Source organism: Myiozetetes cayanensis, unplaced genomic scaffold (assembly GCF_022539395.1).
Source record: "Myiozetetes cayanensis isolate MyiCay16 unplaced genomic scaffold, myiCay2020 scf24, whole genome shotgun sequence".
NCBI lineage: Eukaryota > Metazoa > Chordata > Aves > Passeriformes > Tyrannidae > Myiozetetes > Myiozetetes cayanensis.
In genome coordinates, this window is record NW_026087456.1 from 6,413,156 (window position 1) to 6,432,415 (window position 19,260).

General features: G+C 40.4%; 2 protein-coding genes across 3 annotated transcripts in view; both read left to right on the forward strand.

Moving 5' to 3' along the window:
• The window catches only part of TRPC3 (transient receptor potential cation channel subfamily C member 3), a 34,365-nt gene extending 32,847 nt beyond the window's left edge, over nt 1-1,518 (forward strand). The window contains exon 12 of the mRNA XM_050320534.1: nt 946-1,518. Within this exon, the coding sequence (XP_050176491.1) occupies nt 946-1,088 (143 nt within the window). The 3' untranslated portion in view covers nt 1,089-1,518. The remainder of the gene's footprint in view (nt 1-945) is intronic.
• Nucleotides 1,503-19,085, forward strand: BBS7 (Bardet-Biedl syndrome 7). 2 transcript variants are annotated; one of them, XM_050320537.1, is made up of 19 exons: nt 1,503-1,604; nt 2,389-2,454; nt 3,426-3,488; nt 4,305-4,480; nt 5,039-5,225; nt 5,862-5,934; nt 6,831-6,947; nt 7,836-7,966; nt 8,661-8,745; nt 10,071-10,173; nt 10,716-10,908; nt 11,785-11,859; nt 12,891-12,956; nt 14,100-14,239; nt 15,080-15,244; nt 15,687-15,796; nt 15,903-16,006; nt 17,429-17,552; nt 18,387-19,085. In XM_050320537.1, the coding sequence occupies exons 2-19, from the start codon at nt 2,413-2,415 to the stop codon at nt 18,521-18,523; spliced, it is 2,091 nt and encodes a 696-aa protein (XP_050176494.1). In that variant the 5' UTR covers nt 1,503-1,604; nt 2,389-2,412; the 3' UTR covers nt 18,524-19,085. The 2 variants fall into 2 exon arrangements, with proteins under 2 accessions (XP_050176494.1, XP_050176493.1); XM_050320536.1 differs by lacking the exon at nt 1,503-1,604 and adding an exon at nt 1,669-2,256.
• Nucleotides 19,086-19,260: the final 175 nt, after the last annotated feature.

Consider the following 19,260-nt stretch of genomic DNA (forward strand, 5'->3'; position numbering starts at 1 on the left):
GTAACCCCTGAATCTCACCTTGAGCTGCACAGCAAAGCTAGTGCTCTGTGTCATGAGCATCTCATTGGCACCCAAAGGACTGATCCAGCCTTTGAAGACACAGTTTTTGAAATCTGCTACATTCTAAATAGGAAACATCTGAGTTGTTATGTACTGCAGCTATTTTAACATGTCTAGGGACTTTCCCCTGGTTTGCATCACTAGAGAATTTAGGTGCATTTTCAGAGTCTTTTATTTCACACAGGACAGATCATTTCCTGAGGCAGGTACTGTGTAAGAATTCACAGGCCTCACATTTGCTGGAAGAACAGTATTTGAAAGTTTTAAAAAGCTTCTACTCCTGAACTGAACACCCTGTGATGGAAAACCTGTTATAAGCCTGGCCTTGACAGTTGGTTTCTTTTAAATGCGTTTTTTATCTTTGTGCCAAATTGTAATGTCATTTTAAATTGGTTGACTTTTTCTAATTCCAAGGATGTTGGTAAGGAAGAGGACAGAGACTCAGAAGCTGTGAGTTTCACTGCCAGCTCTGCCACACTTTTCCTGTGTGATCTTGGCACATTCCTTCAGAAAAAAACCAACAAAACTCTGTCTTTTCTCTCTAAAAAGGGGATACTAATATTTACCAGCTGTTCAGCAGTGTTGCTGTGATTAATTCATTAACCTGTGTCCAGCACTTTGTAAATATTTGGTGTTGTGTATACACCTGGAGCATAATATTAACATTCAGTGGACTTTTAAAATTTAGGTACTGTTTAGGGTTGGAGAGACACCCACATCTCACTGAGAATGAAGAAGAGGTAACTCCTCCTGCCCCATCCCGTACCTGCTCTCACAAACATTTTGGGATAATAATCTGAAACAGGCACTGACTGGACTTAACAGAAGAGTATTGAATGAATATCAAACTTTGCTAACAAATGCTTCTTTCCATTATTAATACAGGTGAATTAAAGGAAATCAAGCAGGACATCTCCAGCCTTCGTTACGAACTTTTGGAGGATAAATCCCAAGCAACAGAAGAGTTGGCAATTTTAATACATAAACTCAGTGAGAAACTAAACCCTAATATGTTGAGATGTGAATGATTCAACCAAGGAACCGTGGCTTTGACTACAGCACAACTATTTATTGGCAATAATATTTCAGTATCTTATACTTGAAAAAATGTATTGTAGATTTTTAGCACTAAATAACTTTATGTACAGCTTCTATGGAATTTAGTCTTAGGAAATTTTATTAACTCACCACAGAAGGATTGCTCTCTTCATTTTACTTGTCTAAAAGCAAGAACTATCATAACTTTTTTTTTTTTTTGCATTTATGCATTCAAAAAAGGTATAATGGTATCGATTTGCTGATATTTTAACAGGTTTATGAGTACATATGGCGAATTCTTTGCACTAAATTTGCAAGAAAAAAAAATTAACAGATGCAGCGTAATACTCTGTTCCTTGCAGTGACCAGGTACAAGTAGGAATTTTTCGTCATCCAATAAACCAACTAGAGATCAGTGGAGGATTACTTGAAATATTTGTTCTTTATTAGCCATGCGTGTAAGCCCAGAACTCGCGGTATGACCGCAAGGAGTCAATGAAAGCCAGGTAAGCGTGGATGTTAATCGTAGTAGCACTGTTCGACAGGTCTGTATATACACGTACCCACAGCTGCGTTTCTTAACTCAGCGTGTTTACTTAGGAGAGTAAGGACTACACTTTGGGTTTTTTGTGGTTTTGGTTTGTTTGGGTTTTTTTGGTTTTGTTTGTTTGTTTTTTTAAACCCTGCCATGTGGAGCTCACGTGAACTCGGTCCAAAAGCCACTCGTTTACGTGGTAGAAACGATTGTTTTTTTGGTTTCTTTTTTAAAAACAACTCGGTACTCCGCGCGGGGCTGGCATTTTGTCACGCCGTTCCCGACGACGCTTCGTTGTTAAAACAAAACCCTCCTCCTTTACCGCTCCCTCCGTGGTTTGGCAGCCGAAAGCCCGGACAATCCGCAGGGAACCGGTCCCGGGGGGGATGCTCCGCCCACTGGGCGTGGGCCCCGCCCACTCAGGCTCATCCTGGCCAATCGCAGCGCCCGGCCGGCCGCGGTCCCGCCTCCCCGCAGCCCTTGCAGCCAATGGGAGGCGTGCCGGGCGCGGGGGTTGCCGCGGTGACGGGGCGCGGGGCGCGCTGTGCCCGCGGCGGGGACGGACGGACCCGCATCCCACGGCGGCGATGGAGCTGGGCCTGGCGCGCGTGGATTACCTGCAGGTGGGCTCGGGATCTTCCCGGCAGCGGGCGGGACCGAGGGCGGCCCGGGCGGGCAGGGGGGGGAGCCGTGCGGCGCGGCCTGCGAGGTGTCCCGGCGGCGGCCGTGCCCGCTCAGGAGCGTCTCTTCCACAGGTGGGAGTCACGGCGCAGAAGACCATGAGGCTCCTGCCCGCCTCGGGGAAAAAGGCCACGCAGAAGGTACCGCCCCGGGGTTGCGGGCTCCAGCTCGAGGCTTTTCTGGCTGGGGGAGTGCGTCCCGATAATAACCCTTAATCGTTCCCCCCGGGATTCCTCGGGGAACGACTGCGCAACCCCGTTTTTGGAACGTTTTGGAAAACTTCTGTTTGTTTGGGAAAAAAAAAACAACCTAAGTTGGTGTCTGGAAAGATTTGAGAATGAGGAAGGCATTGCTGAAACCACAAGGGAGTTCTTGCATGCTTTTCTTATTTCTGTATTTATAACACTTAAAGACTAGAGGAAACGGCCTTAGGCTGAGACAGGGGAGGCTGAGATTAGAGACTGGAAAAGAATTTTTCACGGTTAGGATGGACAGGAATAGTTTCCCCAGGGAGGTGGTGGAGTCACCGTCCCTGGAGGTGTTTAAGAGGCGTCTGGATCTGGCACTGGGTGATGTGGTGTAATGGTCACCGTGGCAGTGCTGAGTTAGTGGTTGGATTTCGTGACCTTAAAGTTCTCTTCAAAGCTTCATGATTCTATGAAATACTTCTTTTTAAGTTTTCCTTAACATAAGTTCGAATTAAGGAAACATGGTTAGGAAAATTCACTAAAAACAACAGTGCATTTTTTTGCTTCAGTGATGAAGTCTCAGTATGAAAATACAGCTCTTCCCCAATACATCTTCACCTCGTGGGTTGCTGGCTTAGAAGCAGGAAAAGGATTGTAAATGCTTTTACTTGAGCTGCTGTTCTTAGGCTTTAGTGTCCCATCTAGAGCACTTCATATAGATTTCTAAAGCATCCTCCCCTTTGGCTATGGAATTAAGTACTCTAGAATTTAAAGCCCTTAAATATATGGGAATATCATTAATGTTATCATAGATTATTTATGAGGGCCTGTAGTGACAGGACAAGAGGGAATATAGAAAAAGCATTATTTAAGAACACAGTTGTGCGTGTAATAAAAAATAACTACGTATTATACTTTTAAAGGTGGTTGTTGGAGATCAGGATGGGGTCGTGACATGCTTTGGCATAAAAAAAGGGGAAACTGTGGTAAGTGGGAATGTTCCATTTAAAATTTTTATTTTTGAAGTATTCCTCCCAGTGAACTTTGAAAGTCTCTTTTTACTGGCATGGCAAATAAGGTACCTGTGGAAGGTGTCAAGGTAGAGCTGTGGACTGATACTTGATACTGTGGTGGGGGCAGGAGGATTTTATGGCTGGTGAAGCACATTCACAGTTTTGGAGTCAGACACTAAACGTGGATCATCACAAAGAAAGTCAGTTCCACACCTTTTTTTTTCTGCATTTAAGTTGGGCTTAAGCCTGTACAGTGACACAGTTACTGTGCTGGGACAAAAACCTGCAGAGAGTCCTTAAACCACATTAGGGATTTTGACAAACTGGATTGCTTTTTATACCCAGCTTAAAAAAAAATACTATTTTGTTTTATGGGGTTTGTTTTCTCCTTTAGGAAGCTCGTGGTTAGCTCATAAGGATTCTACAACAAGACAAATAAATCTATGTAATCTTTTGGCATAAGAATGCAATATGTAAGAGGGAGGGTGTGTGTGTGGGGTTCTTTAAAAGACTCACAAAATCAGCTAACAGCAGTGAATTTTTCATGTGGATGAATAACACTGAAGTAATGAAGTCTTAATTTATTAAAGATATTTATATTTATTGATTTATAGAATGTTTGATTGCTCTGGGATTCCAAAGGCAGATGTGCAGATTGTTTTTTCTCTGCATGCAGTCCACGGTATCTTAGTTTTTCCAGAAACTGTAAAGCAAATTCATTACCCATTGTGTTAGAAGATTACCATAAATACAAATTGATGATGATGAAAATTGCTTTTCTGTTTACAGCCAGTGTTCAAGACACTACCGGGCCCAAAAATTGAAAGACTGGAGCTGGGAGGGGCTCTTAACACACCACAGGAGAAAATTTTTGTGGCTATAGGAGCCGAAGTTAGAGGTTTCACAAAAAAAGGGAAGCAGTTCCTTTCCTTTGAAACTAACCTTACTGAAAGCATCAAAGCTATGTATGTATGATACTTGGCTTTTTTTTTTTTCACAGCAGATTGTTGGTTTATGATTGTATTAAATGAATTTTTTGTGCTGTATTGTGTGCCTGTAAGTAACGCTGATGTGTAGGAGGGAACGTGGAAAATCACGGTGAAGTTCAGGGAGTTTAGAGGGGTTTGGGAGAGGTACTGGAGGTGCTTACACAGTGCAAATGCAGATGAGCGGGGCTGGGGTTATTGCCACAGTGTGTCATGTCCTTATACCCTTCCTGTAGCAGAGCAGGAACGATGTTTTTGTTTTTAACTCACGTTGTAAGATGATGCCAAAGATAAATCAGCTGGAGAAGAATTAATGTAAAAAAATAATGAACTTTTTATAAGGAGACCTGAAGACAAAATAGGAAACTTGAGAGCTACAGAAATCACGTGCTTTTAACATTTATAAGGAACTTTTGAAGCTGGAACAGCTTGCAGGGCCCCATAATACCTTGAAGCTACAAGCATGTACTAAGGCTAAGGGACTGTCACTGCAGCTGTAGTGGGAAAATGCTGCAGGAAGTGTTTTCTTTTCCTCAGGCACATTTCAGGAGCAGATCTCTTCCTGTGTGCGAGCTACGTGTACAACCATTACTGTGACTGCAAGGACCAGCACTACTTCCTGTCAGGGGACAGGATCAACGATGTCCTCTGCCTTCCCGTGGGCAAAGTGAAGTGCATCACACCCGTGCTTGCGTGTCAGGATAGGCTCCTCAGGGTTTTACAGGTTAATTTGCTTGTTTCTTGACGTTTTGTGGATTGATGCTACAGAACTAGACTAGTTCTTAAGGGAATCAGCCATCAGCATGTTTTATACACCATAAGGATAAGCGTATGGTGTGTTACTTGGCAGTGTTGCTGGCTGTAATGATGGTACATTGCTTTTGTTTTAAAGGAAAATCATGGTTGTGAACTTGCTGCATGAGGATTGATAAAACCTCTCTAAATAGGCTTCAGAGTTCGTAGGTGGAAGTAGATGACAAGTTGGTCCTTCCTAACTAAACGTTTCATTTCTTCAAGTCTTTATCAGTTTGAAATTCTTGCTCTCACAAATTATTGTTGTGACAAATCCGAGTGATGTTAAGTGCTTAAATAAATTTATTTGCCAAAATCATGGATTGTTTTAATAATAGCACATTTCAAGAGTCATAGGTTTTCTTTCTATGAACTTTACTCTGGTTTGGCTTAGAAATGGTTCTCCCACAGGTATTGGGAGTTTGTAAAACTGCTTATGTTGCTATGATCCATATTAAGCTTATCCTTGTGGGGTTTGGTTTGGTTTGTGGTTGATGTTTTGGGGTTGTTCTTAGTTTTGTTTTGTTTTTTTAACAAGTTCATTCAAGATAGTTCTCTTTGTCTTTAGGGATCTGATTTACTGTATGAAATAGAAGTTCCTGGACCACCTACTGTTCTTGCTCTGAGCGATGGAAATGGGGGTAACAAGATTTTGACTACACACATAACTAACTAATGCTATTTTACTACATTTAAAAGATTTTATTGCTTGTATTAGTGGATTACTTGGTCTTGACTTTAAGCTGATGTAAATAATGCAGCAGAAAATTAACTGTGGCAAGTCATTTCTTAGAGACAAGAAAACACACACACACATACACAAGTGTTTTAGACAGTTTTAAATGATATTCACATTTAATTGAAAGCCGTTTACAAGAGTAGGGGGATATAAAGTGGTCTCACTGTGTAAATACAGACTGGACTTTCGGGGGGCCTTGTCGAAGTTTTGGGTTCGGGTTTCTCTTAACACATGGAATTCCGTAGCTGGAATCCATGGATGGCCAGGAATATTGAGTAGACCTGGCATCAACTAAGACTGGAGGGATCAAGCTTAAAATAGTTTGATCATCCTTCTTGCTAATCTGTTCTAACCTAATAGAAATGGCTTTAGGGTGTTAATCTGGTGCTTAATTTAGTTTGTTAGGTTGTGTGACAGCAACACTCGAGAGCTGGTTTGGAAAAATAGCTCTTAATTGCTGAAGTTTTGGCACAACACTGACCATTGGAGGTGTGTTCTCAATGGATCTCTCTGTTTCTCTTCTGTGAAAACAATTGAGTAGCCCACCTTTACTGAAATTTAAAGTACTGGATCCTGAATTCCAGTGCAGGGTGGGCAGTCGTGGCAGAATAGTGGTAGTCATGAAGAAATTCGCAGAATGGGTTCAGTTTTCCTGTGTTTGATTTTTGTTTGGGAGCCTGACAGTTCTGTTACACGGCACTAATTCAGTGTTTCCCCTGGGGCTGGAGAGTGTAACTCCACAACCTTTTTAAATTGGTGTGCTTGACTGTATTGATTCTAAGCTCAGTTTGTGTTTAGGTGATTCTGGGGAAGAAATTGTGTATGGAACTTCTGATGGTAAACTGGGTCTTACCCAGATCACTGGTTCCAAGCCTGTACACAAGTGGGAAATTGGAAATGAAAAGAAGAGAGGAGGTATGTGTCTCCATCTTAGCTTTCCAGCATATTTGAGGCTTTATTACAAGTAGAAAACTCAAGAAATCTTATTCATAGATACTTGGGAGGAATATTTTAGTTATGTCAGTGTGTGATATTAATATAACTAAGATCTCTTTCATTATTCTAATGAGTTTGCCTTGCTTTCTGTTTTGTGTTCATTTTATTTTCAGTACTTTAGCTTGCTTTTGTTTTCACAGTTCTTTAGTTTCATGCTTTCTAGTACGTCCTTACTCTTCCTATGAAATATGAAGGAGTCCTGAAACTTAAATTCCATCTCTGTTTTCATATTAATTCTTGTGCAAACTCTCTCAGTGCTTTTTCCTTTTTCTAGACCTTGACTCTCTTTCCTGTCCAGAGATGATTTAGTTGTCATAGGCTGCCTCCACATGTGCAAGTACTGAGTACATGTCAAGCAGCAGTACCTAACCCAGGCCTGGCACAGTCAGAACCCTCTTTCTGTCACCTTACCCAGAGCTCCTATTCCATTTACCAATAACTTTAAGTCAATTATAGGAAACAAAGAATACTTGCTTCTTCAACTGGCTAGAGTTACAGTAGTGGGGGCAGACAAATAGCTCGTCTGGGGAAATGTTTGATGAGGGAGGGTTAAACCCCTCCTAAGTAAGTGATCTCAACATCAGAAGGGGTGTCTGTTCAGTGGTTTCTTTTTGGAATTGGCTGCTGTAAAACCCACTGTACAGCCTGGCACAGGTGAGAGACTTGAGCCCTCTAGAGGACTCGTCCCGAAATATCTCTAATTACACTTCAAAAGGTGACCGAGTCTCTCTCCATGTAACAGAGAGCGGCCTGTGTGTTACTGTGTCGTAAACATGATGCAAACAGCTTTGTTTTCTTCTTCTTTAGGTGTCTTATGTCTTGACAGCTTTGACATTCTGGGAGATGGAGTTAAGGAATTACTCGTTGGGCGAGATGATGGAATGGTAGAAATCTACACCTTTGAGAGCGCCGATGAGCCCGTCCTTCGACATGACTATGTGAGCCCTCGTGCCTCGTACTCTGCTGGGAAAGAATTGATTTGTAAAATGTTGTCTGCGTTTCAAAATTTACGTGGTCGTTACCACTAAAATATGTGGTTTGGTTGTAATTCCAAAATGGCGACAATGTGAGTTTGAAATCAGTCTTCTTAAGAACCAGACAGTGAAATAGCCCTGATTTGAGCACAAATCAGAATAGTGGAGAGGGGATGTTGAAGATCTGGCTCTGCTGACTGCTGAAAGTCTCTTCTGGTGTAACCTAATACAGTACTCAGTGAAAAAACAACCCCATGTTGTGTACAGTCTGTTTCCCATGCAAAATAATTAATGTCAGCTTTACTGAGCATAATGACTTCGGTTATCAATTGTTTAAATTATTGGATCCACAGTGATCATTTCAGCCTGCAGTCAGATTGCTAATTCCTGCTGGAAAAATATTGTCTATTAATCTTTTGCTTTAAACTTTCTAATATATTTCTCATGTGGAGTAGAATTGGAATGTATTCATCAAAACAGCAAAATTTAGCTGTGATAGTCGTCAGCTACTCTTTTGTAGGTCTAGATATTGTGCAGCTCTGTAGGTACTTTGGGATGCAGAGGTAGAAGGAGGAGGACAACCCTTAAAACCCCTATCAACCCCCCCCTCCAAACTTCTAAAGTGATTTTGCCTCTGCCCGAATGTGTTTACTTGAAGGCTTTGTCAGAGAGCGTCGCCTCAATCCAGGGTGGCTGCGTAGGGAAAGATGGCTACGATGAAATTATAGCAGCCACATACTCAGGTAAGCTTCTTGTAATTTACTCAACACATTCCATGTGTTGTGACGTGATAAAATGAGGCAGGTTGTGTTTCTAAGTGCAGCTCAGAGCTCTGAAATTTGTTGCAGACTGTTGCCTAACTGTGATGAAATAATGAATATGTTATGTCCAAAGGAACTATTTATAAGTTCTTTAAATTAAAAAGAGCGATAGAGGTGCTTTCTTTTTTTTTTTTTTTCCCCCTGTCTTTTACAAAATTTCATTCCTTTACAGTTTCACAGGCTTTACATGGGGTTGATTTTACTTTTAATAGAAAATAAAGCTCCCCCATGTGAGGCATCTCAGCAGCTCCTCTGTAGGATTTGAGCCACTGGCCTGACTGTCACAGAGGTCATGATAAACAGGCTGCAGATGTCAACTGCTGGAGCTAAAATATTGCTGATTCTCTACCTTGGGTTATCTTCAGGGCTAAAATGTAGCCTACTCACACTTCTTGTATTCAAGATCACGTCCTTTGGCAAGATCTAATTCTCAGTCAGTTGTTGCCAAGGAATGGTGTTCAAGTGCCTCTTTTAAGTGGTCTCGGGGTGATCAAAACACTCTTCTAGCTGACCTCATGTGAATTGTTTGGGTGTGATGGGCTGCAACAGTGCTGTGGCCAAAGGAATGTGAGGCTTCTTTCAGTGGGAACGTTATAAAGATCCAGGAATCACAGGAGATGGAAAAAAGTGCAAGCCCATATTCACCTGTAGGTTTTCAAAGGTAAAAACTCTGGTAGGATGTGCCCTGGACTGATCCTGGCAGGTGGCTAGAGCTATAAACATCCATTCAGGTCTGCAGATCATGCCTGAGGTGTCAGAATGTAGTCAATTGGTATTTGCTTTTCTAAATAAATGTGATTTAGTGAGCGAAAAGATAACTTTTTTCACTTGAACCAGCAGCATTCAATCTCCAAGCCCACTGTGCAGGGTACAGTTTGCTGTAAACACGCTGCACGGCTTTTGTTTTGTTTCCAGCTGTAGTCCTGACAATTATTTTTTGTCAGACAATTATTTTGTCAGAAAACCAGAGGTGGGAAAAAATTCAAGTGCTCAGTTAAAAACTGTCACAGAGGGATTTATTGCTCAAAGCACTTAATGGAAAAGGATAAATAATGTTTTCCAATTTAAGAATGAAACCCATAAAAAATCAGGCTCAGTGTCTAGATTAATCCTCCAAAAAAGGATTAAATTAGGCTTCATTCTCTCTACCTAATATCTGGAACAAACATAACTCCGCACATATAATAGCTGAGTGTAGAATTTCCTTTTAGCTGTATAAGGAATATAAATTTCATATATTGGTTTAGGCTGGCTGACAGGACTGACTACAGAGCCTGTCCATAGAGAAGGTGGATCAGGTGAAGAACTAAAATTAAGCCAAGAAATGCAGAACAAGATCTCATCCTTAAGGTAATTGCACCAGAAAGAAATTTAACTGGAAGAATTGAAATGTTAAAAGCTGAAATGTCGTTTTTCTTTCCTATCTCACCGGCTTTTCTGTGTCATTAATATGTCTAGAAGTGGAATCAAGCCTTTTCAAAGTAGAAATGAATAGCAGCCTCATTTCACAGTCATGAATGTGATGATGATGATGATGATGATGTCTTAATGCCTTCTTCCTCAGTATCAGCAAGATAAGATTCCCTTCTTCTGTGCTGCCTTATAGCTCCTAAATAGTGGCAGGAAAGTAGCATATCGTTCAAAATGCATTGCACTCTTGAAGGGGGGAAAAAAAGTTGTCCTTTCCTGTGTCTCAGAGAAACGTCCTTATGCTCTAGTTTATATTTTGACTTTGTTCAGTATGTGGAAGGGGAGTCACCAGTCACTTCTGGCTGGAAAGCTGAGGACAGGAGGTAAACGTGATTGCCTTGCAAGCTTCATCTACAGAATTTCTATGGTAGCTTTTCTAGCTGCCTTTTTTAAAGACATGATAAATTGTCTCCCTTTTCTAGGAATGAACTGGAACACTTACAGATGAAAGTCCTTCAGGAAAGGGAAAAATACCAGCAGTCCTCTCAGTGCAGCACTGCTGTTTCCTCAGTGCCTGCGTTCAGTGTGAATGAGAAGTTCACATTAAACAAGGACGATGCCAGCTACAGCCTCATCTTGGAGGTGCAGACAGCCATAGATAATGTCCTGGTGCAGGTGGGTGTGGCTTTGCTCTTGTTGGCTGGAGCAGAGGTTCAACATTAGACCAAAACAGACCCAAGTGCTTGCTGTGCCAGGAGGATTCTTTGCAGCTTTGCGCTTGCTTTGGCACGTCCTTAGTTGAACACCAGTTAAATCTTAAACGAGGTGCGGGTTCTCATTCACCAGCTGAGTACCCTCTGTAGTGGAAAATTAATTTTAGAATGGTATGGGCCACCTGTGCACTTTCAGAGTGGAACAGCGTCTGATTTGTGTGCAGTTGGGGATAAATATTTGCTGCCCAGTAGAGCAACCTTAATTAATTGTTCCTCCTACTGCATCAGCTGAAATTAATGTCGTCTTTGGTAGATGACTCAGAAAGAGTTGTGGTACTGAATTACCTTCTTTCGGGAAATGCACGGGGAGAAAAATGTGACAAGGAGGAATTTGTGAGGTGAGGGAACTACTGCAGGATTTTATTTTTCACTTCTTAATAAAAATCTTACTTTTATTAAGGCTGTTACAGAACAATGTTAAGCTACAGCTAATTTGCAGCTCTGTATTACCTGGCCTTTCCATAGCCAAGGGAGGAATAAAGGAAATTGTTTAATCTACTCTTTATGTCTGACAGACAGTTACATACCTTACACTGAGCTTTTTTGTAAGCCAACCCCACAAGAGTTCAGGGCTCTGTAAGGGACTAAGAGAAAGATCATGATGTTTCTCCAGGATTAAGTAATAAGCTGCATGTCTGTTAGACTTTTACCCCTTGGATGAAGCAATCGCTGCCTCTGCCTTATTAAAAAGATTGGTGACAGTTAGAGGATATAAATGCACCAGAAGCTCCTGAGGAGCTTAAGCTCTTTATTTTTTCCTCCCTCCTGTGTTCTGCAGAGTGATGTCCCAATAGACTTGCTGGATGTGGATAAAAACTCTGCCGTTGTTAGTTTTAGCAGCTGTGATTCCGAGGTAAGTGAAACAGAAGAGGTGATATTTATGGGGACCACCTGATGGAAACTCTTTAACACTGAGGAGCAGAAATAGGGCTTGGATTTATATATTTGTGATTGCAAATGTGTTGATTTAAACTCCTCTTTTGGGAGTTTTAGAGGGTTCAGCTTCATTAGAGATACTGTAGAATTAGGAGTTAGTGGCAGGTTCTGACATAAGGCACAGATAAATATGTGCAAAAGGATCCAAGAGCAGCTCCCCTCTTGCTTTTTATTTCCTGCCTGATGAGGATTGTGAGGGACACAATCAGCATTGCACTCTTCCTTGGATTTCATAGCATCCCATATTTACTTCAAGGTAATTTAGGTGAAGAATGTTGTATTTCTTCCTTGCTTCATTTCTTAAAAATCTCTTTATGATGTGAAAGTTCCTCTGTGTGGAGAGTCAAATGTTTTGAGGGCATTTTTTAAATATAATAATTACAGGCTTAAGTAGTTATAAAATTACTGGTGATGCTGAGAGATTCCCTAAAACTACCTTAGGATTATGAAAATCTTCTTCCTTGTAACATTCCTCTGTTTTAGTTTTAAGAACTAAATTTGCCCATCACTGGTCTGCCTTTAAGTTTTTAGAAATCAACTTTTTATTTTAGGTTTCTGGTCATTTATGATGATTAATTTAGCACTTTTTTGGTGTGTTTTCTTACTAATCTTGCTTTAGTTTTTGGAAGTTGAACTAATATTGCAGGGGCAGGCTGACATGCATTTTTTAGATGAAAAGCAGGTATCTGTGGTAATCTTATGGTGATATTGAAGAATATAAAAGGCTTTGGTTGTTTTCTCCTTATACAGAGGATTTCTTTTAAACTCTGCCATACTTAAAATTATTAGAATATTCAGGGGAACCAAAAATGACTTTTTAAATTTAATTCTTGTAAATAGCTGTACATACATAATCAAAAACTTTACAATTCTACAGTCAACAGACCAGTTAAAAATTTGGTGAGTCCACAGACCTATTTTGTACTAATTTGTTTTTTCTGTTTACAGCCAAATAGCAACTTTCTTCTTGCAACTTACCGCTGCCAAGCAAACACCACGAGACTTGAACTTAAGGTAAAACGCTCCAAAATCTTTTCCACAAGAAATTAATGGTTTTTCTTGCTTAGGGGTAGAGAGTTCTCTACCTGGAGTTTATATTTCTTTCTAAAAACGTGTTACCTCTAAGGCCCTTCTTGAGTGTGCCTCAGATGAAAGCAGTGGGGACGTCACAGATCAGGAAAGTACTGGATTCTGGAGGATCTTAAAGCTCCTGGCCCTGATAATCCTCTGTTTGAAGGCAGTTGCACTGGGAACTAAGCAGGGAATATAGACTGGAGTTGTATTTTGGAGAGGAAGCAAATCCGATCATTCCGTGCTTATTGCGCTAAAGGCACGTGGGTGTTGGGGAGTTGATTTTTAATGATCCACCAAATTCACACGTTTTATGGCAACCACCAGTGGAAATAATGAAGGAAACAAAATTAGGAAAATCCCCAAGGTGCACACAGGCATTAAGTTCTCCCTTTCCCACTGCAGCCTCCTAATCTGATACGTGTTTATGTAAAACTCTCCATCAAAAGATGATCATCAGAAATTTAAACCTGCCTAAGGTGGACCCAATGAAGGAAGGTTGGGGGTGGTTATGTGGTTTTGGGTGAAGGATACGACCCTGGGCACCTTTAATACTGAAAATAGCAGGTAAAGAATAAGTAACACAAGAAAAATCAACCAAATGCCTTTGTAATAGACAAAATGAGGGTTTTTTTTTTGCTCTCCCACCAAAAACATTTATAAACTTGCTGTGGTGCGTCATCAAAACACAGTATTATCACTCTTTTATCTGGATCCCAGTGTGGTGGATTTGATCTGCACAGGTTCTGCTGCCACCTTGCTGCAGTACATTCAGGATCTCCAGTGACTTCCACCTGCCACTGGAGTTTATTCTCTTTTTTTTTATCTTGTCTATGCACATGCAGGCAATATAAGTCTATTTTTTTTAAAAATATTGAAATAGATGTCTTCCTGCAACACACTGCTTTTTGAGTTCTGAGACCCTATAAAATAGGAGAGACCATCAAGGTGATAAAGCAAACCTGTATTTGAACTCCTTAATTAAATCCCTTTAATTGCTTAATATATGCTGAATATTCACCGAATTGTGGTGAATTCATCTTTTCCCTTTTCTTTTTTTCATGGATTCTGCCTTTCTTTCTGCAGGTTCGCTCGATTGAAGGTCAGTACGGGACACTTCAAGCATATGTAACTCCAAGAATCCAACCAAAAACCTGTCAGGTCCATCAATACCAAATTAAACCACTTTCCCTTCATCAGAGAACTCATTCCATCGACCATGACAGGTATTTGGGAAGGAAATAAAAAGGACACAATCCAGTTGCAACATTAGCGCTGTAAACTTAAATATGTTGTTTTGAAATACTAACCTACAGTTTTGAGCCTGTAGTTCCATTTTAGGGGTTTCTTAATAGAAAATGTGGATTAAGTGGGTTCCTTGCCATTCTTTATTCTTGTTTTCAGGTTATTTTTCATTTTTCTGCCTGGGTTATAGTGCAACTCCATGTGTTAGCAGACCTGAGGGTGTGGTAGAAAGGAAACTCTGCTGTCTTAGTAACCACAGGCTTTTCAGTTTCAGCCTAATTTTCCCCTCCACCCTTTTCATCTCATTTTTTCTCCTAACTGACTTGGCCCCAAAACTGAGCCAAGACTCTTTTTTTTTTTTTACCCTTATCCTCCTGTTAGGAATTTTGCATTTCATGCAGTTTCTAGTGGAGTTTTGCCCACCCTCAGTCCCAACATGTTGTGTTGACTCCAAGGAATTGCTTGTTCAAACCAAACCTGCAAGACTGAAGGGGTGATACCAAAGGCTTCAGTGTGCAGATGAGTTCCATTGTGCCTTGTCCTTGGTATGAAGAGAGTTTACAGCACAAGAGGCTGCTGGGGCTCTCTCTTAGTCATATTTGCTGTGCTGTCAGTTGTTTACCATTGTCCTAAATCTCAGGTTTAACAACTTGAAACTTGTCAAACTAATCTGCAAGTGTGAATTTCTGCTTAGTGTGATACCTGATTTTAGAGGTCCTGATTAAAAAGAAACCACCATGTGCAACTATTTCATAGGGATAGTGTCCCTCCTTCTTTACTAATAACTGTCCTCTTTTTCTTTTAATTTCATAATATCACAGGCCCATGAACACTCTGACTCTCAAAGGCCAGTTCAGCTTTGCTGAAATTCACTCCTGGGTTGTGTTTTGCTTGCCTGAGGTGCCTGAAAAGACTCCTGCTGGAGAGAGTATCACCTTTTATTTTCAGAACACCTTCCTGGGAACACAGCTTGAAAGTACTTACAGGTAAAATACAATGCCTAAAGCACAATGTGACACTTCCCACTCATCCTGCAGTTCCACCCTTCCGGCCTCAGCTCCTTCAAAACTCCCACTAAAGAGAGCAGGAATCTTTCTTAAAAAGGATTGTCAAACGTTACCAGAGGTGAGAACTATCTGGTAATGATTCAATCTGTAACTTGAATATGGTTTCTCTTGAAGTTGGTCCAAAAAACCCCAAATTACCAGGGAGGAAGGGCTTGCTTTTAGAATATAAAGAGCAAAACTGGCTAATACAGTGAAATGATTGTTTTCTGACTTGCTTTTTTTTGTATTGAGGAGCAGAAATAACTTCAAAGGCATTTAATGCTCATGCAAACAAAAACAGGCATTAATTTACAGACCTTATTTTTTTAACATAGGGACAAATCTGCAAGTTTGTTCATTTGAAGTTTTTCTTCCTTTTTAGAAAAGGCGAGGGGTATTTTAAGTCTGACAACATTTCTACAATATCCATCCTCAAAGATGTGCTTTCCAAAGAAGCTACTAAAAGAAAGATTAATCTCAACATATCATATGGTAAAAATTTCTTCTCTGTTTGGTCCTTGAGTTCATTTGAGATTCCTGTAAGTGGAAGGAAGGTTATTCATTTGCTTGGTGGGATTTTTTTTTCGCTCCCTGCTAGATGTCAGTGAAGAATCTGTGAGGCACACACTAAAGCTCATCCACCCTAAATTAGAGTATCAGCAGCTTCTGGCCAAGAAGGTTCACTTAATAGATGCTTTGAGAGTAAGTATCTGAACTCCTGTGGTTTGGTTTTTATGGGGGATTTCTGCTGTCAGGTTGTGTGGCTCAAGTCAGATGTGTGTCATGTGGGGATCTATTCTGTTGCTGTTCCCCTTAATTAAATTAAATCACTTGTTTTTAAGTGTCCAGGGGACAGGTTTCTTCCAAGGAAAATTCCCATTTTTGTTATATAACTAGTGATTAATACTTAGGATTACTGAGTGATGTTGAGAAGGCTGAAATGGGACAGTAGAAGGCAGCCAGCTTCATCATCTAATGCTCTCTCCTAGCCTGCTGTTATTTTCCAGTTCTTTTTATGTCTCTTTCCACAAACCCTTAAAAGTTTTTTAGATCTGGGGTTCATCATCCAGGCCAGGTGCAACCTCCTTGCTTTGGAACTTCATCCCTGTAATCTTTTGCTTAATCCCCTCCTCAACAGTTAGTCAGCTTGTCTCAGTTCTTGGGACTTTTTTCCAACGACCAGGACTTTACTGTCAAAAACTTGCCATCATCAATTTGGTGTTTTTTATTTAGGTGGAGAGGAGATGAAAATGGACAGCCAATTCTCTCTTGTCCTTTGGGGGAGTCAACTCCTTGTTGTCAGAACTCTTTGCTTAGTAGAAAAGCTGACTACCAATGAAAATAATGGGTATCTTTATTATCACTGAAAGTGTTTGATGTGGGCTGGGTTTGGCAAACCAGGGATGTAAACAATAACACAGAATTTATTCTTAAGGCATATTGTGCTTGTGCAATAATAACAGTTTTAGGCTTTTTTTTTAGACAGCAGATCTTTGACTTTTTTTTTAATCACTTATTTTTTTGGATGATGACTTATTGATAGGCAGTAAAATAATCTAGTGCTTGATGAAAGCTGTTATCCCAGCAGACTCACAATGCACAACATAATTACCTTTTCTCTAGAAGAGTCTTTCTGTGGAGGATAAAAAGATCTATACTATCGACCACCTCAAATTGGTCTGCTGATAGACTGAGGCATTTTAGAAGAGATCTTCAAAACTTTTTGCTGCCATGATTGATACTTTCAGAGTCCACTTTTACCATCAAACGTCAGCATAAGCTACACTTTTTTTAGCAGTTGAACTATTAAAAAATGAAGATATGGTGAAGGTTTGAGTCTGGAGGGGCAGGGCTGTGGCCTGATCCTGTTCTGGCAGCTGGAAACTGTAATACATGGGATTTTGAGGATCTAGGCTAGGAAGTGACAAGTATCATCTGACATTTCATTAGAAGACTAGAAAATGAGAGACACTCTGGAAATAACTTCTGCTAGTTTAAAAGGGGATTATGTTCCCTTTGAAGTACTTCCTCCTGTCAGACCCAAGCCTAATTTCTTCTTACTTTCATGCTGCTCCTACAATACTTATCTGCTGTTAGTTCTTACGATCTTAAAATGTCTTTGAGGAATTACAAGTTCACGAAGGCAACGTGGACTTCCTGCTCCCAAAATACCGCGCCATTTTGGAAGAGGCAGATCAGCTGCTCGAGGAATACAAGAGACAACCTGCACATCTGGAGAGACTTTATGGTTTGTTCATAATTCTCCTTTATTTAAATGTGATTTCGTGTCCAGAGAGCATGCTGGGCATGGCTGGAATAGTTATGAAGTCAGGATTAGCAGAATTTAAATACTTTGAGGTGGGTACACGTGGGAAGCTTGAGGACAGCAAGAGGTTTGTGGATGCCCCATTCCTGGAGGCTTTCAAGGATGGGGCTTGGAGCCCTCAAGCATATCACTGAGAATGAACACACCAGGATTATCTGCAGCTGACTTGGCTACTTTTTAAAATTTTTCATAGACAGCTGCTTATATGTGGGTGATCCTTGTCTTCATGGACACGATTAGGAAGCGTGTTCAAATTCAGGGTGGCACTTAAAAATGATAAAAGTTAAAATGAGTAGTTCTGAGGGGTGAAGTTTTGCAAAAGACGAGAGAAACAAAAATGCACGAGGGGTGGGAAGGGAGACTCCCAGAAGATGATCTCATTTAGTGAAGGAAATTCTGTAACATTCTCTGGTGTTTCCCATACAGAGAATGTCTGCCAGGCACCCACTTTAATAAGCTTGTGTATATACAGTGTAAGCAGTGTCTTTGTTACCTGTCCTGTGATAGTTCCTTTCTTTTTAGTTGTTTCAGATATGGGTAATTCTAAGGCAGAAATACACACTTTGGAGTGATTCTGGAATCCAGGCTCACAGTGGGTTGTGTTTGTTTAAAATTAAACCACTGTTTAAAACGTGAAGTTAGAGAAGTCTTGTAACAACTAGGATAGTTTGTACATAATGATGAGTTAGTTAATAGTAGAGATGCCTCCTACTGAAAAGAAGGCAAATAATAATTCCTGGAATTTTATCTTTGCAGGTATGATCACAGATCTCTTCATAGATAAATTTAAATTTAAAGGCACCAATGTGAAAAGTAAAGTTCCTCTGCTCCTGGAAATTCTGGATGGCTGTGATCAAGATGGATTAATCGCTTTTTTTGATGCTGCAGCCTGACCAAGGAAAAAGCAGAGTAATTTTTCTGTTTTTAATCGAGGCATTTCAATATTGAGTCCAAAGCACTTTTTAAGAAAGACACTTTTACTCTTTTGTGGTACTGTCAGCTCTTAGGTTTTATTCATATTTATTACCATGTTGGATACAGTAGTAAATTTCATATAAACCGTTGTGTATGTTAACTGCCCGCAGAGGTTCCATGTACAGTGTTAAATAGCTGAAGAAAACTTAGAATCAGATGTAAATACCAAATACCCTTTTGATAAAAATGTTTTCACTGCTGTTAAAGACAACATGGAGCAGTCTGTCCTCCAGCTGCAAAAATGGATGAAGAACCTGGTTTCCAGAGACTTGAATGGATTTGGAAGAAATTTGTGTGTTTAAAGCTATACCTGAGATAGGTAGGATTTGCCTGCTGCCCTGAGAATCTCAGATCTCACCAGACCTGATGTAGAGGGGGGAGAACTCTGAATTTTAGACTGAAGACAGCTCCATTTAAAGCCACGCGTTAAGTCTTGTTTAATGATGGACGGCATTAAACTTCCTTTGTGATTCTCCAGCATCCCTGTGCTTGCTTTCAAAACTCCAGATTACTTCTTACTTGGTTTTATTTAAAATTAGAAGAGAGGAACCAGCCTGTGAATATGGAGATCTGTTCACAAGTAAAAAAGACCAACTTCATTAAAGGGAAATTGAATCACAGAATCATCAAGGTTGGAAGAGACACTTTAAGATCC